General features: G+C 37.0%; 1 protein-coding gene across 1 annotated transcript in view; it reads left to right on the top strand.

The window, feature by feature from the left end:
• The window catches only part of NALF1 (NALCN channel auxiliary factor 1), a 675,567-nt gene extending 671,136 nt beyond the window's left edge, over window positions 1–4,431 (top strand). The window contains exon 3 of the mRNA XM_012440927.3: window positions 749–4,431. Within this exon, the coding sequence (XP_012296350.2) occupies window positions 749–1,038 (290 nt within the window). The 3' untranslated portion in view covers window positions 1,039–4,431. The remainder of the gene's footprint in view (window positions 1–748) is intronic.
• Window positions 4,432–27,205: the final 22,774 nt, after the last annotated feature.

Here is a 27,205-nt window from a genome sequence, read left to right on the forward strand (position 1 = left end):
GAGGAAAAAAGAGAAGAGAGAACAAGAGAAGCAGAGAGAGACAGACAATTCCTGATAGACACAGTTGGAGGATAGATTAAATGAGATGATGAACAGCAGAGAGACTCCTCCTGTGATGGTCCAAGCAAAAGATAATGAAGCCTCGATTCACGCAGACATCTACAGAAAGCAAATGGAGAAAATTGAGAAAAATAAGAGAAATGTTTAGAAAATAAATCAAAATGACCCAATCGCCCACTGGACACGTAGATGGTTTTGCCCATTCTGCCAGACTCGGGGAGAGAAGACTTGATGAGGCTTCTGAGAGGAAACGATTGGTAACACGTTCCTGGAGCTATGATGTTATGATTGGTTGCTTATTTCACTCAGCATAACTAGCTAATGTCAATTTATGCTTTGCATTAATTGGTCACATTCCTGTGAAAGAAAAAAGGATGGTTGCATGTACTTGATCTCCAAGTTGATCCAGAACCTCAAGTTCTGATTTTGACTTAATGAAATCTTTTGTTCTGTATTCACAACAACCCAGAACTTTCATGGTATGACTGCAGGAATATAAAAGAACAACTTCAAGAATCTAACAATACTAGTTTGAGACCATGGGTGACTCTTTATCCAATTATATTGACTTGACTTTCCTAATTGCCTGTAAGAGTCTGTGGGGTAGAATGTTAAAGTAACAGCTTCACTCTACTGTCTCGCAAATGTATTTCCTCCCTGCTGACACTCTACTTCCTTCTTCCTACAGGGCTTTATGAAACCTTTCTAACCAATGATGAACCAGAATGCTGTGACGTCAGGAGAGAAGAAAAATCAAATAACCCATCCAAAGGGACCGTAGATAAAAGTGACTCCTGTCACAGGACATCGCTCACAGTGTCATCAGCAACAAGACTGTGCAACAGCAGACTCAAGCTGTGTGTTCTTGTACTGATTCTCTTACACACAGTGCTCACAGCCTCGGCAGCACAGAACACAGCCGGACTGAGCTTTGGAGGCATCAACACGCTGGAAGAAAACTCAACCAGTGAGGAGTAATGGAAGGACGAGTGTCACCACAGCAGCAGCTGGCCCGCCGTGAAAAATGCAACTGCTGTCTCATGTAACAGAAACTGGGTGCTTTTACCCTCGAATTACTTATCGCAAGGCCTTTAGGGTAAAATCTAAACAGATGGGCCTGAATCCAAACAAGGACACAACCACAGCTTTTTATTGACTAAAAGGCTGGAAAGTGACTTTAAATTTCTCACACCATTTTATACACTGTGTTTTAATGTTTGGAGGTTTTATTTGCTTTCGTTTTGGTTTGAGTTTATTTGTTTGTTTATTTTTTGCACTTGTTAATACAGGATTTATTTTGGGGGATGGTTTCTCAGAGGTAAACTAAGTCTTTTCACTGTCTTTATCTCTATATATTTCTAGTCATTGTGTGTGTTCATCAGATAGTTCTGTCTTTATGTCCTGTCAGTTTCTATTAGAGGAATGATTGCTATGACCTCATGGTATAGCAAAACAACAACAACAAAAAAAGAATAAAAAATAAAAAAGACAAAAAAAAGAAAACAACAAAAAATAAAAATAAAAAAAATCCCTAAGTCTCCCTTCTACCCGCAGAACCAGTACCCTTCCCGGCCTTTCCTTTTCCTCGCCCTCTTCTTGTCCCCTAAGCAGACAACATCCGCTTGCTTCTGTCTGTGTAACCACAGTGAATGGGTGTGCACGCTTGGTGGGCCTCTGAGCCCCTGTTGCACAAACCCAAAACAGAGCGGAGCCAAGGGGGCCTGGCGGGAGTTCCTTTTTAGCTGAACAAACAAGTGCTCTCCATAATAGATGGAATCAGACAGTTAACATTTTTATGTTGAAAACAAAATAAAAGGAAAAAAAAATCACTATCATGAACTGTGTTGCTCCAGTTCCCGTCCCCAAGTGGCCCAGCCCTTGCTGGTCCCGTTGGACAGGAGCAGCCTTCTAGAATCAGGATGTGGGGAATGAGGATGTCTTTCCATTGACAATGGAGGTGGGCTTTCATTGTGATTTTAGTTCTGTTGCAGTAATATAGAACATTTTGGCCATTGTAATTACAGGGAACAAAGGGATTGCAGACACATATCTGGACTTCTTTTCCTCCCTTATTGTTGTGGAAGAGACACTAGAAATGCTCAAACACCTGCAATATACAGAATATATACAATTTTATTCCAGTATTTCCCTAACATATGGTTTAAAATTATTCCAGGTATACAGTGTATGCAATTCTGCATTATCACAGAGGAACAACTTCTTTTTAAAAAAATAAATAGGTCAGTCATTTTTATTCATGTGCAAAAACTTTATCACTCTAACATGCTCTAGGTAGTTGAGGAAAAAAGGTCTGATCACTCTGTATTTTATTTTTTCTTTGTGGGAACATTTCACCTGCTGAGTGTATATGAATTTGCTTTCTGTAAAAGGCTTTTATGAGTTTACAGTAGAATCAGTGGAAGGAAGAGTTACTAAGGGCTGTTTTTAAAAAAACAAACAAACAAATAATTAAAAAAAAATCTTACATTCCTTCCTATTCTCTAACTACACTTGGGAAGTGCACTTCAGATAAGTTTGCAGTGTGATTGAGAGATGAAGGAAATCCATAGAAAAGGTCCTCTTAGCGAACAAAATTTAGTTATTAACTTTATAGCTATGAAATTTCCCCAGGCATTTGTTTTTGTTCAAACAGACTTTAACCTCTGCATCATACTTAACCCTGCAACATGCGTACAGTATGCATATTTTGTTTTGAAAAAAAAATGTTTTGTTCCAGTCTGTTAAGAATATTCAAAAATAATAAAGGTATTGCTTAATAAAATTGATAGAATTGTTTAGCAGTACATGCACAATATTTTATTAGATCCTTTGTTTTAATAGCGTTTTACTGAGACTGAAAATCCTAAAATGGTCTGCGCAAATACAAAAAACACCAAAAATGCAAAATTCTCCCGTTTTTGTTCCTTTCCTAAAATTTGTTTTTTATTTTTCTGTAAATGCAAATACATTCACATGCGCACAGACATATACACATAGGCATTGTATTTTAATTTATGGAAACATGGTGCTTTTCTGGGGACACAAGCTGGGGAAGTGAATGGCTAGGGGGAGACACATTAATTGCATTGAATTGTTGACTGTGAAACACTTGTCGAAATGAGCCCTTTGATGTCCCTAACCAGTGGTGGAATACAGATTTCAATGGCTCTGGGGGGACGAGAAGCAGAGGAATTGAGACTGCAAGTGATTCCTGAGGAAGAGCTCACAGGGTGATCTTATTCAGATGACCTCTAAGTGAACAGCTAGGAGTCTGTTCTGACCTGTATCTGCCTTTGCTGTGGTAAGGCCACTCCACACACCATCTCACCGTCTCTTCAGCGTTCCTTGTGCTGCTTCTGCCTGTGCCATAGGCATTTCCGTTCTCGCAGGACAATAATAAAAATGCAAGCTCCACCCAATTTTATTGGCATGAAAATAAATTTTTCTTTCTAAATACTCAGCAAAATGATGAAAAACAGTATTCCTTCAAAGATAGGTTTTCATTTTCTCAATATATTTTGAAGTGACTAAAGTGTTTTCAAATACAAGAGGATCAGAAGGCTCCACTTACCCGTGTTTTAGCATTTGTTTGGAGGCAATGCCAACCAAAAGGTGGGAAACTAAAACCACCATTACTTTACATAGGAGATACACCCCCCAAAACACAGTTTTGAAAGTTGGGAGAAACACTGCAGGTTTCATTATAAATCAATAATTTAGGTGAGGAAGGAACGGTGAAAAGAAGAAAGGGAATGAGTCCTTTCTCCCCATCAAGCCAGCCAGCACTGGAATAGTCTCTAATTCTGTGGAATCTTTTTCTTGTCATGTTCATCTGTTCTTATTACAGGAGAATGATCTCAGTGCCTAGCATTTATTATTGTAAGTGTGTAACCTCTTTCTCACAATATTTCCACTGGACATGTTGAAGCAAAGCAACTTCTTCTGGGGTCAGCCAGAGGATCCAAATAGGCAACGACTCCTTTCCCAAGCTCAGAAACAATCGATGATGCAAATGTCACTACATCCATTGATCGTTTGTAGTAGCTTTCCTGGCACACACTTGAGCATGCTTAAGGTTGTGCACTTGTTCATTTTGAACGAATAAGTTCAGCCCCTGCTTCTTTGTAATTGTCATCTTGTTTAGTTTTTCCTGTAGAGGATGTCTACCATATACTGGATAATGAACTACAATATTAAAATAATTATTTCTACAAGCAAGTTGAAAATCAAGGAAACAACATTTGTTTCATAAATGTATGGAATAGATTTCCCTGTGTTTATTATTGTCTTTTTATCTGCAGTAAAGAAATTTCAGTTTCTGGAATATGTTGGTACCGCTAAGCTAAATGGCAAATAACATACACAAATAGAGTTCAATGTCATTCTTTATTGCAATTACATTTGGTGATACGTTATATTGACTTTTCTTGCATTAAAAAGATAGTATTATTCCCCTCTCTCACAAGATAGTAAGTGAAAATTGTTCTTTTAAATGGTATCATTACAAAAAGTAATTTGGTTTCTTACCAATAAATTGGTACCTTTAAGTACTGGAACCTGTAGTCAACAAAACAAAAGAAAACAGGCAGATAGCAGAAACAGGAATGACCGGAAAGGAGGGTGAGGGAGGGAGGGAAGCAGGGAAAAAGGGATGGATGGAGACATGGAATGAGGTGAAAGAAGGTTTTATATGAATAAGTTTATAATTTTTTTCCAGGGGAAAAAAAGTAAATGAATTAAGCAATTGGATGCCAGACCCACGTGCCAAATACCTGAACTGGCATATGGCATTTGATACCTAAACAACATTAAAAACATTAATGAGTCTGAAGCATGATTTCCATTCTTTCTTGGTATGATGAAATTTAGAAATATGTTCCTGCTACTCAAAGCATTAAATCAACACAGAACTGAAAGCTGCATTTTGTTTTATTTAGAACTGCAGTCAGGTATTTTATTTGTCTATTTATTTATTTATTTAGAAAGCATCTTGCTGTGCCACTCAGGCTGAAGTGCAGTGGCACAATCTTGGCTCACTGCAACCTCTGTTTCCTGGGTTCAAGCAATTATCCTGCCTCAGCCTCCCGAGTAGCTGGGACTACAGGCTTGTGCCACCATGCCTGGCTAATTTGTGTATTTTTAGTAGAGACGAGGTGTCAGCAAGTTGGCCAAGCTAGTCTCGAACTCCTGACATCAGATTATCCACCCGCCGATTAGGCCTCCCAAAGTGCTGGGATTACAGGTGTGAGCCACCACACTCAGCTAGGTATTTAATTTCATAGCTATCCATATGCATATGTGAGGAGAAAGGGTTATATAGATATACCATGGTATATCTTTAGAGAGATATGAAAATACACACACACACACACACACGACTTGCAAGTAATACTAACCAAACATTATGTAGTCCATAACAGCACGTGTACACCATGATGAAGAATGATCCTATTTGTCAAAGTTAGAGCAACATGCTCATTTAAAAACCATACCTACTTTGACGTGGGAAGCAGACTCTCCAAATGTCTCCCTTAATGAAGGAATCACAATTTTGAAACAGCCAGATTCTCCTCCATCTTCCAAGCTTGAAAATGTTATTTAAAAGCCTAATATGGCAGGTAGGTATTGGGTGACCATGGGTAACAAGACTTTAAGTTGGGGGAAGGAAATAAACTAAATATAGTTTTTAAGCAATGTCTTCATGACATTTATAAGGACTATTAAACTGCTACAAATTCTAGAAATTCTCCATATAATGAGAAAATGTATAGATAATCTTCTCAGCCTTGGAAAAAAACTTAAGGCATGAAACAAAATATGGACTATGGTCTTTATACTTGAGATACTGCACTTCAGGGCTATGTTTACTGGAGACAAGACATTCAGATTAAACTCGGAAGAAAATCACCTTGTTGTTTTGTCCCGGGCCACACAGGCAGGTAATGCAAATGATGGAACTCAAGCATCTTCTGATTACAAAGTACACAAGCTGGCTCCGGGCATAGTGGGATCCCTAGGTCTCAGACACACTTGAAGAGTTGAATGGATTTTCTCCAAATTCTAAGATATTTATAAAATCACTCAATTGAAAAATTTAAAACCGTCAGGAAGACCTAGCAAATGTCTTAGAGATCGTTTGTCATGTTACATTTTTTTCCATGACTTTGTTGCTGTGTTATTCAATATTTTGGACGTAAAAGAGAAGAGAGTCTATGGGAATATTTTAATAAAATATAGGTTTTTAATTTTTATTTTTAATGTAGAGAAAAGACACAGGGTCTTAGGGCAAAGCCGTGGTTTGTATATGAGCTTGGCTCCAGGTGACACAGGGAGGCCAGTGGTGTATTTTGTGCATGACACCTCGTGAGAGAAAAGTACTTTGTGGCAACATTTGAGGCTTAAATGAGATAAGTAATATAAATGTGCCTGGACACCACAGGTCCTCAGCAGTAGTTGGTTATCATGACTATTCCTTCACAAAGTCAAATGGTATTGGCTTGCTCATAGGAACTGCTCCTGGAAGTCATTCAGAGTTTCTGAATTGTTTTGTTTTATCTCTTAATTACATATTTTTTAAAAACACCTCACATCTTTAATCTAGCAGACCGACCATCAATGTATTTTCAATATAGTTTGAAAGTGTTAACGTATGTTACAGAACTAAAGAGAGTTCTGATGACTTTTAGTGTAAACAGCGTTTGTTTCTTTAGATGTCCTCTCCTAAAAGGCAACAAGCAAAAGTTAAAGGCATCTGCCTTTAACTTTTGAGAGGTGGTTCTGTATACAAGTGTAAATTGATCTACACTGGTAGTAGAAACAATGATGCAACTTGAAAGTGGTTGTTAAGGCACTCAGAGATCAAAAAATTTATATAAATGTTTGATGCCTCTGAATTCCTTAACCAAAAAACACTATAGTGATTTTAAACTTATGAAAATGTCTCAACCGAATTAATATCTGTTTTAATTAATGCTATAATTATTATAGAATAAAATAACAGTGAAAAAAATTAGAAAACCTGTTCCATTTTTGAAAAGGATGTGAAAATGGATTAAGCAGGGTTCTTGAGTAAGTTATTTTATTTCATTGATTTGTATCTAGGTAGGTGAGAGGGGAATAGAATCAGAAGAGAGAAGAATGAGTGAAATAAATTTACAACTTCAGTTGAATGAACATTGATCTATGAATATAGACTTTCTTCAGTGACTATTTCTCCTAAAACTCCCAGCTCACTGCAGCACTGGCTGCTTCAAGATTCCAGTTGTTGGTGAGCTAGCCAAGCAGAAGGTCTTTTTTATTGAAATGCAAATTTCAATTTATGGCCATTTTCTACTGACCATTTCACTGTAAAATGGATGAAACAATAGGAAATAAAAACTACAGGCCATGTGCAGTGGTTCATGCCTGTAATCCCAGCACTTTGGGAGGCCAAGGCAGGTGGATCACAAGGTCTGGAGATCGAGACCATCCTGGCCAACATGGTGAAAACCTGTCTCTACTAAAGTACAAAAAGCTGGACGGACATGCCAGCCTGGCCACAGAGCAAGACTTTGTCTCAAAAAAAAAACCCAAAAAAACCTTACAGCAAAAGTTAAAGCACTATATGGACTTTAAAAAAAAGTCTGAATTTTATTCAGATTTTATTCTTCTCTTTGTTTTTCTTCCTTTTTCTCCATATGGCATTTATTTTCATATTATAATAAGCATTCTAATGTTTGTGCTTAATTTTCCTTATTTCCATTTTTCTTAGATTTATTGATGATGTGTGACATATTAAAAGTAGGAAGGAAGGTATGAACACATGTATTATTTTTAAATTGTTTTTCTGAATATACTCAAGTACTTTTTTTTTTTTTTTTTTTTTTTTTTTTTTTTGAGAAAGGAGTCTCATTCTGTCACCCAGGCTGGAGTACAGTGGCACAATCTCTGCTCACTGGAACCTCTGCCTCCTGGGTTCAAGCCATTCTCCTGCCTGAGCCTCCCGAGTAGCTAGGACTACAGGCACGTGACACCACACCCGGCTAATTTTTTGTATTTTTAGTAGAGACGGGGTTTCACCATGTTAGCCAGGATGGTTTCGATCTGCTGACCTCGTGATCTGCCCTTCTTGGCCTCCCAAAGTGCTGGGATTACAGGCGTGAGTCACCACGCTGCGCCTTTAAGTACGTTTTTTATATGAGTATTATCACGGAACAAAAGTACTGAAACTAGTTAAGTATGAGAGATTAAGAATGTGGAAAAATCCTTTAGATCTTAAATTTCAAATTCCAAAATTATTATAATACAAATGTTAAAAAGTAACAGAGGCCACTGCTAAAGTTTGCTTATGCCTTATTTCTTCGGTTGCCTAGATTATTCGTTTTAGGTGAATTTGCTTTTTCTGTCACCATAGTTATGTTAACGCAACTGATTGTTCCAAAACAGAATTGGCTAAACTCCTTTATGCACATGTTTATATTAGGGCTGATTATTTTGCTCATTGAGTTTCAAAAATTATCTAGAGGACTGCGAAGTTTTCATTGCTTTACTTAATTGCTTTTTCTCTTTTGTGCCATTTGTATTTCTTACTCTTGGATGTATCTCTACATGGTATGAAGTAACGGGGCAGCAAGTTAAACTAATAATATCTGCTGACTTGATGATTTATCCGTTCGACAGAAAGACCAGTGGGCCGCCATCATAAACTGGGGACAAGTGAAGTGACATGGGTTAGTCTTGCTGCAATCTTGGCTTGAAAGTTGAGCATCTACTCCACAATACCACATGACGATTTCGTGGTATTATCATTTGCTGAAGCACTTGCCAAGAATTTCATTATTTAAAAAAAGCAGAAGTAACATTTGTATCTATTATTTTTCTTTTCTTTAATCGACAAGTCATTCAGAGGCTATCGGTAAATAAAATCTATCAGGAACAAAATTATTTTCTAAATTTTTAAACATGATTTATTCCTGATGCAAATCTTAGTGTTCATACAGTTTTCTACAAAAATCAAGTGAGCCAAAGCATTTTTATTTAATTCCATGTTCTTTCTTCTGAAATGTGATACAGCAAAATCAGGTTTTAGATATGCAAAAACACACATCAGGATGATTGTTATAGTTACATAAGTAAAATACTTGTAAAATATTCTCATATTTTCACCACATTTAGAGTCTAATATTTGGTAGATTTTTTGTGTCTGCATTTTTCCTTTCCCCTTAAGAAAACATAGTTTTTCATTTAATTCATGTGGTTTTTCTATAGCTTTCTGGCTCTCATCAAATTTCATGTGAAACTATGCAGAGGCATATTTATGTTCAGGAAGACATGAAATTAAAACTCTACCCATCGGTTAGTCCCAACATGTATCAAACAAAAAACTCAGGTTGTTAGATGTAGATTTGATTATCTGTCTTTATTTGAGTCTCCTCTCTCTCTCTCTCTCTCTCTCGCTCTCTCACTTTCTCTCTGATCTTTTTTCCTTTCAACTCAGCTTGCAGGAATGGATCTCATTTGAAATGAGCTGCACTGGTGTCAGTGTGGTTGTTTAACCGTATAGACTATTGCATAATTCTCAGAATTGAAAAGAAGCTTAAATGATTGTGTCAGAAAAATGTATTAAAATACATGAAATACATTAAATATGATATTACCAGAAAAAGTTTAGTTGTACAACAAAGACCCTTTAAATTCAACTAAAAACGGATGCAGTAATTTATGACAATGACCCAGAAAGAAATATTTTTTTCAAAATGACTTAAGGAAGCCATCAGAGTTTGTGGAAAAAATACCAGTGTAATACTTTCCCAAGAATAAATTTAAAGTTGCAAAGAATGACTTCAAATTTTTCAGGATCAGCAATTTGGATTTACATGTATTTTAACAAAATATAGAAATTTTACTTTCAAAATATGGCTCTAAAAAATCATGTTTCAACTGAAATGGATATCTAGTCTCTGCAAAAGTCCATTTTGTTGCATACATTGTTTAAACAAATTCTTAAAACATTGTTATCTTTCTATTTCTATGGAGAACTAACAGCTTAATACAAGTCCAGTCCACTTTTCCAAGACTCACAACAGCCCCCACACTGCCACTGAGCTTGTGTTTACCCAAATACTTGGCAAACCACAGTTGATCCCTAAATAACATGGGTTTGAACTGCATGAGTCATCTTCCATGTGGATTTTCTTTGCCTCCGCCACCTCTGAGACAGCAAAACCGATGCCTCCTCTTCTTCCTCCTTCAAAGCTTTCTCAACATGTGAAGATGATAAGAACTTCACGATGACTTTATATGACTTCCACTTAATAAATAGTAAATACACTTTTCCTTCCTTATGATATTTGTATAACATTTTCTCTTCTCTAGCTTACTTTCTTGTGACAACACAATATATAATGCATATTACAGGCAGCATAGCAAGATCCCATTTCTAAAAATTAAAATTAAAAAAAAAGTTAGCCTGGCAGAGGGGCAGATACTGTGGTCCCAGCTACCAGACAGGCTGAGGTGGGAAGCTTGCTTGAGCTCAGGAGTCTGAGATTGCAGTGATCGCACCACTACACTCCAGCCTGGGTGACAGTATGTGTTCATTGACTATTTCTGTTATCCGTAAGGCATCTGGTCAACACTAGACTATTAGTGGTTAAGTATGGGGGGAGTCAAAAGTTATACACGAATTTTCAACTGTTCAGAGGTCGGAGCCCCTAACTCCCAGATTTTTCAAGGATTATCTGTATATAAAATTGTAGCACCCCTGCTATAAATGTGCAAATATATTTTCAACTGTCTAAGGCTAACAAAAACATATTAAGCAGATTTTTTAATTTTAAGGATAATCTATTCAGAATGTGTATCCCTGTGCAATTAATTACAAATAGCTAAATCTTGTAGAATATTTATTTAATGTATCAATTTAGCATGATTTCATTCACAAAAATAGAAGACTAGTTTTCTTCCTTCTTTTACCGTTCAACTTGGCTAATTAATCTTCTATTTTTCCCTCAAGCTCTTCTCAAAGGTGGGTATGAAGGGAAAAGTTATTTTTGTGATACTAGAGAGAAATTGATGAAGCCTGAGCACATTATTTGTCTCCCTGTCAAAGAGTTGTAGGTGAGCTGGCCATTCATCACAGCTCACCTCCTCTTAGACAACGAGCACCTTTCTTCACTGGGGAAGCTGTGCTATTGAGAGCACTGGGAACCAGCTTTGAATTGGAACAAGAGGCAGAAAAGCAGAACGATGTTTCTTTCTAAGATCATATAATAAACACCAGTAAAATTTCTGGGTAGTAAATAACATGTCTTTTGTTATTCAAGGTAGCATCGTATAGCTTTTCCTCCTTATTTTATTGAAAGTTTCAGGAAGGAGGAAAACACTGAAACTTAAAATTAATACCTAATGCTTTTCATCTTGAGAACAGTATGTGAATCTCGCACAACTACATTTTAGTTTGTATAAAATAGACATATAAATTGCCTGCATCATGCCTTTCATTCATTTATCTGAATAAACTTACTGAGCAGCCTCCATGTTCCCGGGACTAGGCTAGGCTTTGGAGAAATAGATACGAAAGAGGTATTTTTGGTCTTCCAGGGGTTCTTAGACCAGTGTGGGAAAAGGGCATCTGATAACAATGCATGTTATGTAAAAATATGGCACAGTTACTCTGGAATTATTTAACTCCAATTGACAGAAGTTAGTTGCACAAATAGAGTGGCATTTTAAATTTAATAATCAGATCTGAATTCAGTCAACAAAAGACACAGAAATTTTGTCATGTGCAAAGACAGAAAACATCAGAACAGACAAAGTTAGGGGGAGAGTCACTTTGTAAAACAAATGATTACTTTTAGATTGAAAGAAAGTCGTGACCCCTATTGAAAACAGAGGGACAACTGTCAGTATAGGATCTGTTGAGGAATGAAGGGAGTAACAGCGTGGAATGACTTACTGCTTTCTATTTTACCTTCCAGCAGAGATGAGCAGAAGAGATTTAGAAAAGGGTTCATTTTTATAGATGTATGTAGGTATTTGTATATGTGTGTATGTGAGTTCACCCAGACATGTATGTATGTGTATTAATAAGCCACTGACCTCAAAATAAGAGAGAAATAGGATTTACCTAGTATTTACCCAAGAATCCCCCTCATCCTTATCCCAGGACTCTGCTGTCAGCAAACCAGGCTTTTTAACAGTCTCCAATCATGAGATATTTAGAGATCTCCATTATTCTTTTGTATTTAGTGCTGTAATAGCCATTCTCAGATAAATATTGATGAGGGTTTCTTGAGATACATTTTTCTAAGGAAAGCTTATTGGTTTAGAGCTTTAACTTTTTTGGTATGTATTTCCAATTTTCCCTACCAGCATTTCTACCCAATGCACAGAGCAGTTCAGCAGCACACATGTACCTGCTGCATTTTCATAGAAAGTTCTTGCTACCATGAAAACATACCTTTTGCTCAGTTCTCCGAACTGTGAATTTCAAGTAAGAAGAGTAAAAATGTGGGTAGATACCTTCTGGGTTTTCTTTGGGAGTGGGTTCTTGAAGAAAGAGATGGCAAACAAGAATAGGCAATTTCAGGTCTCCAAACCACAGAACTGGCAAATATATCTAAACTGGAAGGGCACAGTCATTTTCAAGTGTTGTTTTTTTTTTAATATCAAGTAATTTTTTTTAAGTCTAAGTTTAATATAATAAGTTTATCAGCAATCAAAAGACTGTGGTCAACTTGAATGGTCTTAGTCATCTTTTCTACGAGGATCTCTTCTTGATGTAAAACATCAGAGGCCCTGTTCACACCTTATGACACCAGTTAGCATTTATTTTTATTGATCAAGAAAATATATACAGATGCTCTTCGACTTACAGTGGGGTGCCATCCTGAATGCATAATAAGTTGAAAATATTCCAAGTCAAACATGCATTTGATACAGGCACACCTAACCTGCTGCACATCAGAGTTAGTCTTGCCTACCTTAAGCATGCTCAGAACACTTACATTAGCCTACAGTTGAGCAAAATCATCTCACACAAAACCTATTTTTTTACTTTTTTTTTTCTGAGATGGAGGTTCACTCTTGTTGCCCAGACTAGAATGCAGTGGCATGATCTCAGCTCATTGCAACCTCTGCCTCTTGGGTTCAAGCGATTCTCCTGCCTCAGCCTCCCAAGTAGCTGGGATTACAGGCACGCACCACTACACCAGCTGATTTTGTATTTTTAATAGAGATGGGCTTTCACCATTTTGGTCAGACAAAACCTATTTTATAGTGAAGTGTTGAGTATCTCATTTAATTTATTGATGTTCTACTGAGCGTATATCACTTTCACACCATCAAAAAGTTTAAAATCATTAAGTCAAACATCATCTGTCAAACCATTATAGCTGAGAACTATCTCTAATCTGTAATATAAAACATTATATTATGTATTCATGTATCATATAGTAATTCAATTATATAAAATGAATTTACATATGAATCAAAATAGTATCTGCATATATTTGACAATATAGGTACATATATTTCATTCTGCATAGTACAGACCCCCTAGAAATCAGACCATTGTCTGCCTACTCCAAATATCAACTAAATATCATCCAAAGGTTGAAAAATAGCTCCTCAATTACGTTAACATTTTAGTGGAAACATTAAAATGGTAGTAACCATAAGCTTGCCATTAATCCAGTAATGACATCAGATTTTTGAAGATTTGTGTTCAATTTTAGACTTCATATTTTAAAAGATATGAGATATGAGAACATGAAAATGATTAAAGCTTTAAAAAAAACTCTGGGGAAAATGAATAATATTGGGGTATATTACTGAGAAGGAAAAAGAAGGCAAAAGAGAGACAACTTATTTTTCAGGCATCTGTCAGAGCCAATAACTCTGGATAAATTATTTCTGGCTCTCACAACAAACCGGCATAAAAGGTTTTCTAATCCTACAGTTTTGGAGGAGATGCAAATCTCTGAGAGAGTCAAAGTCACACAAGTCGGGGACATCTGTTCTTGGTCTCAAACCTTATTTTTCCAGTGCCAGGGCCACATTCTTCCATTAACAACACACCTAGTACAATCCTGCTCTCCTAATCATAGACAAAATCATCTAAAATTTAAGATTAGCCTTAATTAGTGAAAAGAAATTGCACATTTAATTGTCAGAAATGTGGAAGAAATGCAACAAAATTGTTTAGGTTTATATTTCTCAAACCTCCGGTCTCAGAATAAAGGGTTAAGTTCAGTATTGGTTGAGGATGGTCAGATCACATTTATATAAAATCACTAACAAAATCAGTCAATAGTAACTGAAAAGGGGTGTTCCGGACAACGGTCAAGATGAATAATAGACACTAACTCCTATTTTGACAAGTTTATAAATTACTTAAGGCTACAGACACATGGCTTAAAGAGAATTGGCAAACACGCTTTTCATCCCATGTTCTCATTCAGTTGTTGGCAAGTAATAAATTTCCTTTGTGTCCAATGATTTAGTGATGGGAATTCATTCTCTTAAACTTGATAAAGAAAAATATTTCAAGAGAGAGAATATCAGTGATGTAATAAGAACTTACAAATATAAGAATGCCTCATTATAAACATATCATGTCCAGCTCAGTGTTAACAATGGTAATTTGTGGAGGAGGTTGGAGATTCTCCATGAACTCCACCCATGCTGGAGAAAATTCCTACAATGTCATAAACACTCATTTCTCAAGAAAATATTTAATTTTTTAAGGAGCCATCAGTCTTTTTTTTACTTTAGTTTTAGAAACAAAGACAGCAAGCTATGTACTTTGAATGATAATATTCTCGTTTTAACTGTCGTGAACTTAGGCACACTGGGTAGCTGGCCTCGCCATGACCAGCTGGCTTTAGGCATCGTGCTGACTTTGTGTGAGACAGCAGGAAGGAGTAAAATTGCATCCTGCAAGCATACAGGGGATTCCACATATCACAGGGTATCCTGGCTTTTAGCCTACTTTCTGAGAATAAACCAAAATAAGTATCCTTATAATGTTTGCTGGGTTTTATGTGCAGAAATTCTAAATACTTTTCATTATGAAATATAGTAAGGAGAGGCCGGGCGTGGTGGCTCATGCTTGTAATCCCAGGCCTTTGGGAGGCCAAGGCGGATGGATCACCTCAGGTCAGGAGTTCAAGACCAGGCTGGCCCACTTGGCGAAAGCCTGTCTCTAGTAAAAATACAAAAAATTAGCCAGATGCGGTGGTGCATGCCTGTAGTCCCAGTTACCCAGGAGGCTGAGGCTGGAGAATGGCTTGAACCTGGGAGGTGGAGGTTGCAGTGAGCTGAGATCGCACCACTGCACTCCAGCCTGGGCGACAGAGCAAGACTGTGTCTCAAAAAAGAAAAAGAAATATAGTAAGGAGGATACTATGAAGATCTCAAGCTTATGTGTGAGCTGATACACCATTCAAGAACTCACTAGAAATGAAAGGATCTACATATTGTTGTTATTATAGGGAAGTTATTCAATATAAATCTTTGGAGGAACAATAAGTTTGAAAGTGTTAAATGAATAAAATTATATTTAGATTAACTAGGATTATCTGGATAAAGGTCAAACTCGATTTCCAGATTCATATTAATATATTCCCACTTAATAAAATGTCTCTATTTCAATGTACACTTAAGAGACCAGGAATTTTGCTGATGATAATTTAAATTTATATGGTGAGCTTTACATTTTGGAAATTAACAAAAATTTATTTTAGTATTACTCAGCATTAGATAATTAATGATTTAAAGCAATCGTACCTACCTACCATATCAGTAACTAACTGCTACCTATCACAGCAGTCACACACCAGCAGGAGCAAAACTGTTTAAAGTTACCACGTACCTTCCCAGAAGGTGCCCAAAAATCACACTGGCGCCTCAGTTAATTTATGGATCTAGCTACATTTTCTAGAATATGTGCCTAGACGTGCAAATTAACCTAGAACTATTTGAGTGAAATACTCTTTGAATTAAAAACTTTATTGACTGCTCAATAAGAGTACTGACATTTTAATTACTTTCATATTTCACTTTTTAAAATGAAATAATAATCACTGGATTAATTTCTAATTTTTAAATGAGAATCATAGTTGTTTCTCTCCTTTTTATCTTAGAGCGTGGCATGTCTAAACCTCCTTTTCTGGTAGTTTTTTGATACACAGCCCTCTTTGCAAGAAAGGTAAACAATGCTTTGAACATAGTAGGTGCGCAATAGGTATTTAAAAATTATTATTGCAAGAAGAAAAGTATTATTCTCAGTAAGTCAGGTAATTAAGACAGCTGCCCAGAAGATGGTGCTGTATGATTCCAAAAGAATGCTCTTAAATCATACTTCAAGGGAGATTTAATTTCACAATGTTGATCATTCTGATTTTTCAGGAAGAAAAAAATCTCCCCACCCCCAATTCCACATAAATAATCTCTCCCATAGGTAAATTTGCATTTATTTCCTAGAGCTGCCAAAACAAAGTATCACAAACTGGATGATATTAAACAATAGTCATTTATTCTCTCAGAGTTCAAGAGGCTAGAATTCCAAAGTCAAGGTGTTGGCCAGACCATGCTCTCTCTGAACCTCCTGGGGAGAACCCTCCTTGCCTCTTCCAGCTCTGGCAGCCACAGGCTTTCTTAGCTTGTGATAGCATCACTCCAATCTCGGCCTCTGTCGGCGTGGGGCCATCTTCCTCTCTCTGTGTCTTCACACAGTGTTCTCTTCAGGTCTCCCTCCTCTCATTATAGGACACCAATCCATGGATGAAGGCCCACCCTACTGACCTCATTTTAATTTGATGACATCTGAAAAGACCCGATTTTCAAATAAGGTCATTTTCACAGGTACCGGGAGTTAAGACTTCAACATATCTTTCCGAGAGGACATTTATCCCATAAAAACAATGGCATTTTGCCTGCAGTATCAAAAATACTGGTCACTATTAATAAGTATATCAAACATTTTGTGTGAATTTCCTAATAAAAAGTTTGGATTTGCACTATTTTTCCTCTCCTTTTCCTGTGCAAATTTATGTATTATGTTGTTTCGAAGAACTGATCTATAACTTTGTTGAATTTAAATCCAGAAAATGCAAAAGTCCCATTTTTTCATATATAGAAGCAATATCTACAAACTAGCTCTCATTAGCAATGTAATTTAGTACTGATTTGACCAGTTAATTTTTCAAATATTCAATATCAGTAAGATTTGTTTCCAAGAAATAATAATAAATGCTTTAGAGATGCTTGTTAATTAAACCAAAGTGATTATAGCAACTACTCAACTGGATTTCACATGACAAAGGGTCACTTAATTCCTTGTTCTGACTGTCATGTAAACATTGGCTTTCTGAGAAAAATGATTTGGGCCCAATTCTTTCCTCCCAGCTCAAGCTGACTCTTGAAATAAGAATGTCTTCCTTGATATTCATGCAGACTTTGCCAAATATCTCCTGGAAGGTAAAATCCTCTCTGATTGAGGACCACCACTCTTCACTGGGTTGTAATCTTATTCAAGGAAACTCACTGAGCTCTTACCTACAGAGAAATGTCACAAATGTTAGAAACAATATTACAACTCCTACAGCTTTATTTTCACAAGAAACATTTTATATACATATATATATAGTAAATGGGATGACATTATTTATTGATATTGATAGAATTACACTATTTCTATTTATTGACCAACATTTTATTTGGAGTCATCCTGAAGGAGTTTTGTTCGGAAGTGTTTTACGATTAAAGTCTGAACTCTTCATTCTCTCACATATGAAGTCAGTGTTAGGAATAGAGTCTGAAAAGCCATACTTGTGTCCTAATTAAAATCATGTGTGCAGTAGCTACAGGTTAGCTAGGCAAGCAAAGGGAGGAGGAGGATGAACTTTAGGGAGAAAGATGGCTTTTTTGAAATGTTTTGAAAATTATTTTGCTTTGCTTTATTTTTATTTGTTTTATTTTCCCCTAGCTAAGGAAAATAACTTGGAAGGAATAAAATAACTTATCTAGTTGTGATGGTTCAATAGCTTCTTGTTTTGTTAACAATTTTCAAGACTAGTGTGCTGCACAATGGAATTGCTGTTCATATTCTTGGCAACAAAAGTTAAGACCATCCTGGGCCATAGGGTGACTACTTTACACGTAAATAATCAACTTTATCATCTCAAACCTCATCTTGATATTAGAATCTTACCTAATATCATGGTCAATTTTCAAAGACTACAAACTAAAATTTATAGTTATCTTCATAAATATTTGGTTGCAATGAACTTATAATTAAGTATATTTCAGATCAAATAGTGAAGTTGCATAGTAAAGCATTATTTTCAATATAAAGTTTTAGTTCTAGTAAGCATGGATCCAGAGGCACTGCTAGCAGCTGTTTCCTATAATAAGCAGGAAACAGTACAAAATGGAAGCATTAGCATAGAAATTTGCAACTCGAAAAATAATTTCAGGGAAGTGTAATAGAAAAATAACTGCAAGAATATTATCAAATCATAAAAATTTATTTGAGACTCTGAAGCTAGAGCAAAACAACAGAATTATTAGCTGAAAAGTGAGCAATCTACCCAAGCTATTATGTGCACTGATCATGATATGAGTGATATTTTACCTAACCCAAAAAATCACAGCTGCTAGAAACTAATTTTTAGTTTCTTTAAATAAAAAATAATATTTTCTAAAGGGTAATTTTAAATAGTAACATTATTGAGAATTTTGAAAATGCGCTTTTACATAGTGAATGCACTCTCCATGCAAAGACGACATGATGGTTTTTCCCAGTACACTGTGGTAGAAATTATGCTTGGGATTATTGTTTTCAGAAGGGTGGTCTGCAGGCCTTGTCCCATCATTCTCCACACCAGGACCTTTTAACCAAGGCTATACTGCTCTCCTGAGGTCAAAGTACTGCTTTAAAAATAATACAAGAATAAACAGATTGGTTTTTTTAAAGTTCACTAGAATATCCTTTTAAATTTTTAATCTGACATTCAGTTTTATAAGAAGATAAATTTACATCATCAGATAAAAATGCATTACATACAAAATAATATAAAGGACTCACTAGTAACCTGGATTCCAACGGCACTACTTTTGAGGAAGCATTTTTAATAAGAAGCTTCCTCTAAATCTCAGGAAAATATATGAGGAAGGGAATTTTCTTCCCTAGGGAGCAGATGAAGAACCTATGCCCCAAGCATGTGTGAGTGGGATAGGGTGAAGAGGTACAGGGATTCAGGGATCATCTTGGACTCCAGTAATCCTACATCCCTCCAGGGAAAAAATAAGGGGAGACATAGATTATGTGAGTATGCCTGCCAGCCCGAACCCCCTAAAAATGAGGAGAAGCCAACATCTGAGCAAGCATAAATGTGAACAGAGGAAGCATTTTTCTTGAGTCTCAGTGGGAAACTTCTCATTTTAATTTTGCTGCATCAGAGGCCCCGGGGCAAAAAATGTTATTTCTTTCACCACATTGAAGATGCTGCCCTGGATGATGCTGAGGAAACTGAACCTCCATCACCTCAAGTACAGAAAACAGCTGATCTGAGGGTCAGAGAGAGAAAAATAAACAAGACAGTTCTCTAATGAATTATGGCTGATGAAACAGAACAACGACGATTTTTAAATATATATATATATATATATATAAGAGCACTCAAGGATATTAAGGCACATAAAAGGCACATTTTTAGAATTTTGTTTTTAAATCTGATTTTTTGAACTAAAAAGTCTTGTGCTCCATTGAGTGTTAAAAAGGCATGAATTTGTGGCCTAAAAGATCAAATAGGAGAGTTATTCCAAGTCATATAAAAATATAGAAATCATGATGGCAAAGCTAGAAGACTTTAAGGATAGAGCTACAAGACTTAATGAATGACAAATTTTATTACTTAATAAAAATGAATGAATACAAGATAGACAATTAAGCAAATAATAGAAGAAAAAAATCCCTCCGAGAAAGAAGATTGAGTCAGCAGATTGAAAGGAGTGACTGAATCCCAGACAAGATTGAGGAGAAAAGACAAAGCGTTGATGAGATTCAAGCGTTGATCTAAGTGTTGATGAGATTCAAGGTCTCAAAACTGAAAGAATAAACACAGTTTCTTATCAATGTACACATAGGTCGAAAAATGAGTTTTTGCATTGTCATTTTTGTGTTGCATAATCCTTTCTACTATTTTAGATGCAACTAAGAGATCTCGCCATTTTAATTAAAATGCCTGACATTTTAATACCAACTAATACAGTGCAGTAAAAGATTACTATGCCTTTTAATACACTAGTAGAGATAGCCAAAGCTTTGGAGTCAGGCAGACATGACCCTATTAGCCTCGTGGCCTCAAGTAGGGTATTTATTTATCTTTTGAAGCCTGAGTTCATTCATCTATAAAGTGGGGATACTTACATTTTAGAACTGTATTAAGCATTATGTGATTGATTTAAAAAATATTTATTCAGCCTGTACTCTATGGAAAGCATTGTGTTAAGCATAGGGCACAAATTTGTAACAAAAAAATATAATCCCTGTTCTCAAGGAGCTTATAGACATAAACAGTAATGGCATATATTACACGACTATACTTTAGTTGATTATTGATTATAGTTATGATAAATTTTTTTTTTTTTGAGATGGAGTCTCACTCTGTTGCCCAAGCTGGAGTGCAGCGGTGCAATCTTGGCTCACTACAACCTCCCCGGTTCCAGCAATTCTCTGCCTCAGTCTTCCAAGTAGCTGGGATTACAGACGCCTTCCACCACACCTGGTTAATTTCTGTATTTTTAGTAGAGATGGAGTTTCACCATCTTGGCCTGGCTGAGTCTTGAACTCCTAACCTCATGATCCACTCACCTTGGCCTTCCAAAGTGCTGGGATTACAAATGTGAGCCACCATGCCCAACCCGTTTCTAAAGAAGCACAGGATGCACTAGCAGACTGAGGTAGGGGATAAAGTCAGACCTGGTTCGGGGTTCATGGGAGACTTCCTCAAAAACATAGCAATAGACGTAAGTTCTGAAGTTGATGGGGCTGAATATAAACAACTCTGGTAAAAGAGGAGGAAAAGAAAGGGAGAGTGGAAACATATGGAGCCTAGCAGGTAGAAGGAAGGATGTGGACAAGGGACTGAATATGAAAGAGTCTGGTAGCATCAAAGAACGGGAAGAAAGCTGGTTTAGATCCACGAATGACAGCCCGAGGGCCAAATTCTGCTGTTGCCTGTTGTTGCACAAGTGGCAAGCTAAGAATAATTTCCACAGTTTTAAATCGTTGTTAAAAAAAGATAAATAATATTTTGTGACACGATGAAAATTACGTGAAATTCAAGTTTCGATGTCGATCATTTTTTATTGGAATATAGCCCTATGCATTTATATATTGTCTATGACGGTTTTTGCGTCACGATGGCAGCTTTAGGTGGTTGTGACAGAGACCACATGACCTGCAACACCTAAAGTCTGTACTACCTGGGACTTTACAGAAAAAGCTTGCCAAACCCAGAATAAACGAAACAGAAATTTGAGGCAGAATAGAACAATAAGAGACTGATGAGGCAGGCAGGAGGCCGATCACTATTACTGTGCTAGAAGTCTGACCACTACTTGCAGCTTTGTATCTACAGAAAAACGCATTAAATACTCTAGAGAAACAACTTCAATATCAACTTTTGGATTATAAAACTAGTTTTCTTTCTGAAAGTTCAAGAACTCCTTTTTTATACATAAAAAGTTCTAGGTTATGGAAAAGTTTATAAAAAGTAACAAATATCTCTTTCTTTTCCTGGTTCTACCAAGAGAATAATTAGCTGCCCAGTGGTACAGAGAGAGAGTGTTATTAGCAAATGTTGGCAGAGCAATTTTTCTACTCTGAATGTGGAGTCAATTGCACTGTTATGTTATGAGGTTGTGAGCCAAAAGAAATACTAGACTGAGCCAAATGGGCCGCTTTGTTCCAGGTTACTCAAATCGGAAGGGACACATCTTGGAAAGATAATAAAGCAAATTAGTTAAGAGGATATTTTCAAAGTAGCAACTATTGAATGTTATGAGTTGGATGGTTTTTTACGCAGATGCTGCTTTGAAATTTCAGTCAACTGTTAATTATCTATTCTAATGGGAGAGAAAAGAAGTACAGATATTGCAAAAGCGTAAATAACCCCAAGCCAGGCACGTTGACTTTGGCATGCACTTTTGTGTATTTTTGGCATCTAATTCACCTAAACAATTACATTAGCTTAATATTAAAGATGGTATTTTCTGGGCATTAAGAAATGATGGCAGCGTGATGAACAATGAGAACACATGGACACAGGGAGGGGAGCATCACATACTGGGATCTGCTGGGGGAGCAAGGGAGGGACAGCGGGGAGTCAATGGGGCGGTCAGGGAGGGATAACAGGGGGAGAAATGCCAGATGTAGGTGATAGGGGGATGGAGGCAGCAAACCACATTGCCATGTGTGTACCTATGCAATAATCCTGCATGATCTGCACGTGTACCCCAGAACCTAAAGTACAATTAAAAAAAAAAAAAAAAGAAATGATTGCAGGGTAAAGACACGTAGAAACAGAACAGCCTGAGAGAAGCTGTCCTTGAATTTAAAATGTGCTGTCATACGGCAGAGTGGACAATGCCTGGATATCTTGGGGGGAAAGTGGAATATTGATAGCCGCTCCTTCTGTCCCACATGAAGAGGGCACCAGCTAGGCCACATGAGAGCACCGTCTGGAGTCACTGGCGAGAGGCTTTTGCTGAAGGCTACAGAAATTCATGCAGCCTAAATTTTCCTATGACATCTCCATGTCCCAGTTCCAGACTGATGTCCTGATTCTCATGCCTCCCCAGTACCCTTATGCATCTAGGGCAGACGCAGGAACCTTTTTAGCAATAGATAGTTGATACTAGGACGTAGCAAAAAAATAAAAAAGAAAAAGAAAACATAGTCTGTTGACTTGGCCATTATAGAGTAACATCTATCTGTATTCTCCTCTGAAGGAACCAGGTAGCAGAAATGAGACACCTAATAATCTGGCTCACGTAATAAGAAAAATATCATCTTTTTCCCAAGTAAGGCAATTAATAGGATGAGACCAGATAGAAACAAAAGGCCGTCCACAAAAGGGAAATGTGGCACACAGACTCTTAAGGTGGCCACCTGTGATCCCTGTCTCCTGGTAGTCACCATTTTGGGTAATCCCCTCCCTTGAGTGAGTGTATGTGTGGGGGCAGGGGCAGGAGTTCTGTGCCGTCCTTCAAACTACAGAATAGGGAAAAGGGGATGGATAGATGTGCTTACCTACCTGTGGTTACACTGTTCCATTCTAAGTGATGAGAGTAGCCGTCTTGTTTGAGTTCCTCACCCCCATGCTGGTTTTGAAAACGCAAGCTGCCTGTTGTGGGTTGCCCATGTTGGGAGGCCCTGTACAGGCAAAGGACTGAAGGCAGCCTCTAGGAGGGGAGAGTGGCCTCTGACCAACAGTCAGCACCAAACAGAAGCCTCAGTTCTACCATCCCAAGGCCTGATTCAGCCAACGAAAGTGGACCTTTTCCCAGTCAACTCTCAGGAGGGTGGCTCCAGCCAGGCACGTGACTGCAGCCTTGCGAGACCCTAAGTGGTGAGCCCAGCTAAGCCATGTCTGGGCTTCTGACATTGAAACGGTGATTATGTAGATGTTTTCTAAGCTATGAAGTTTGTGGCAATTTGCTACAGAGCAGTAGAAAACGAATATAGGAAGAAATCCTAAGCGTTTAATTTGGGCATGTTGCAAGGTGCTAGATGAGACACTAAGGCTTAAAGTGAACTTCCTAAGTATGATCTGAAGAACAGACTTCAGGGAGATGGTCACAGAAAATGTATGGTCTTCACGTACACTGTACTTTTAGTACATGAACATTCTGAGAACTTTTGTGTTAAAAAATCTGCTTAACGTTTTAAGTTCATGTCGAAATTATTTGAAAAATTATTATTTATTTATTCAAAGCACTTTAGTGTGTATTAATGTGCTTATTTAGACATTTATTTATTCAAATTTATTTAGTCATAGAATCCTGGTGTGTATTATTAACACACTGAATACACCAAGAGAGGAAGTGTGAATTGAAAGAAAGATACTCAGATACAAAGTAAGTACTGCATCTGACTATCATAGTGTGTATGTATTTATGATGACTACAAGTACTGTGGTTTGGGATTTCTATTTCTGATTGCAATGTAGATCTTTTTTTTTTAAAAAAAAAACATAAGGTCAGGGCTCTGCACCCTCAATTTAATTTACAGTCAGAGAATGAAAGTTTTTCAGTGGCTTTAAAAGTGTTTTATTACTTTTAGCTACTGTTTAGCACAGTACAGATTTCAAGCAAATATTATATTAAGCACATTGAATTCACAGCCTTATCAAATTCTTTAAGTGGAGCTAGAAAAATAATTAGAAACAAGCAGAACCTTGAGATTTTGGACCAGGATAAAAATGAGATAGATCTTTAAAACCAAACCCTGTTGAGTCTACTCTTGCCATCTTATTTACTTTCCTTCCCTTGCCTGAGAAAACCAGTATCCCCTTGCTTAAAAGTCATGTGAGATCTCAGAAGAGGCACTTCTGTTGCATGGATTTATCTCCAACTATCCTTCCTCCAGATTTATAAATACAGTCATCTTCAGTACACTTCATGTGGCGGGGTTACAAAGTTTTTTCTTAGAAGAGACAACTTGTACACACAAATCTTTGCCAAATCTGGCCTATTTATGTTGGCAGAAAATGAGAAAATGTGTGTGAAAATGAATTATAAGATTGCTAGACAAGGAAGCACAATACAATGTGGGATCAGACCAAATGTATTGTTTTGGGCATACTTTCCTGAGAATCTGAAATTAATACATTAAGTTCAAGTGGTAGGAAGTAGATAAGTTTGTTTGCTTGAGTGGTTGAACCATGGACTCAGTGGTGTACCAAATTTAATGTGTCTGAAATTCCAGAACTGCCATAATGTGGAGAAAGGAATGTAACATTTTAGAGGGATGGTAACGTTGGAATAGATTGTTATAAGTGCATTTTTCACCTATTCTTTTTACCGTGTCACCTGACAGGGTCCAAAAAACACTTGGCTTACTAAGATAGAAAGTGCATAGGTGAGAACAGCATTAGTATCTTTAGAAAGCTTTTTGGAAATTGTTCTGCAACTGTTTTATAGCTAGGAACAATAATTGGAGATACATTCATTGAAATGGGATCTAATTTTAGTAGAAATGATGAGCCCTGTGTGATGGGGGCCACCTGGCAATGCTTAAACGCAAGACAGAAGAGGATACGATTATGGAAATGACAGTAGCAGCATAGTCTCAGAGTGTTTCGACCCAAAGGCACCAGTAAAGGTGATTAATTGGTCATGTTGCCTCCAGGAATTAAATGGACAGTGGCATGTTAAAATGTTAATTGATTTATTTCACCACAAAATCTCTTAAATTATGGCATGAATACCTACAATAATAATTTATGTCCTCCCAACTAGCAGACAACATTAATTCGGTTCACAGAGGCAGATCTTCTTGGTTGAAAGTGAGGCTAAATAGCCTAGTAAATGTTTCCTTCAACACAGCCACAGTAAATATTATATTTTACAAATCTTCATCCTATTCATTTCTGTCAGAATGGCTGTACACTGGAGAGAGAAAAATGAGAGACAGAGAGATTATTAGACACTAATTCTGAGTTGACTTTAATTCCTGGGATCTCAAAATATTACTGAGGGGTACTGCTGAAAGTGAAGACTGCTGTCACCTCTTAGATGGTCTAAGACCATTTGAAATTCATTTGAGTGAGTCTGACACCTTATTCTGGGTTATTTCCCTAATTCTTAAATGAATGGTTGGAATAGACAGGACTTACTCTGAAAAGCAGATTTCTTCACATTGGTTCTCTAGTCAGGAAGTCGTATTATTATGGACAGAAGGAAGCAAACAGAAGCCACTGGAACTGCCTTGTTCAATAAAAAGAGCAAATCAAAAGCAATCTCACATTCCTAGAGGAACTGTAGAAATTAAGGCCACCAGTGAAAAATTTCAAATATACTGAGGTGAAGATTATACACACGTCTACTTGTAACTCACTTCATCTGTCCTAAAACAAGCTGAATGGATCCAGATAACCATGGGGATTACTATAAACTTTTCCAGGTATTGACCCCAATTGTAGTTATTCTTTGAAGTATAATATCCCAACTTAAGTATAATACCCCTACTCATAGTATCTCATATATGCTTTGTGTTTTCTTCTAAACTGACAGGAAAGTACTATCAGAAGCAATGTACTGTCCTGGGAAGGACAGCAGTGTACCTTCACAGTTATGCCTAGAACTATGTCAGTTTCACTACTCTGTCATAATATAGTCCAATGAGATCTTGGCTAACTTGTTATCACACAGAACATTTCAATGATCCACTGCATTAGTGATATCGTGCTAATTGAACCTCATGATCAGGAACCCGCTAGTAACCTAGATGCCATAAGACACATGTACAACAGAAGATGGGAGGAGAAATGAAGTTTGAAAACCAAACCCTGCAATAGCATACACATTTCTAGTACTCTAGCAATATGACATATTTGGCTATCCCTTCTAACGTGAGAGACAAAGCTTGCCTCCTTACAGCCTACTGTTAGGGAAAAAACAAAATGTTTTCTGGGGTTCCGAATTTTGGAAACAACTTACGCCAGGTTTGGGTATGCCCCTATAACTCCTATAACCAAGGAACCAAGGAATAATTAAGGCTACTTATTTTGAGTGACATCCAGAGCAAGAAGAAAGTTTTTCAGTAGCAAGGCTGCAGTGTGAGATGCTCAGCTAATTAATCCAAAGTTGATCTATCTACAAAAAATCAAAAGGCTACATGGGACGCTCTATGGGATCCTCTAGAAGAATTACGGGCAAGAACCTTGGTGTTTTGAAGCAAAGCCATCTCCTCCTGCAAATAACTATTATAGTTTTGAAAAGTGTTTTTGTCTTCTTACTTTAGCCTAGTAAAGATGACAATGTTTTATCCTGTAACATCAAGTTCCCATGCAACCGTGCATCATAGCTGCACACATACAACTTTTGGGTCAAAATGGTCCTGCTGGCATAAGTTGCACCATAAATGGTTCAG

Source organism: Aotus nancymaae, unplaced genomic scaffold (assembly GCF_030222135.1).
Source record: "Aotus nancymaae isolate 86718 unplaced genomic scaffold, 86718_ANA_hifiasm-v0.15.2.pri h1tg000044l, whole genome shotgun sequence".
NCBI lineage: Eukaryota > Metazoa > Chordata > Mammalia > Primates > Aotidae > Aotus > Aotus nancymaae.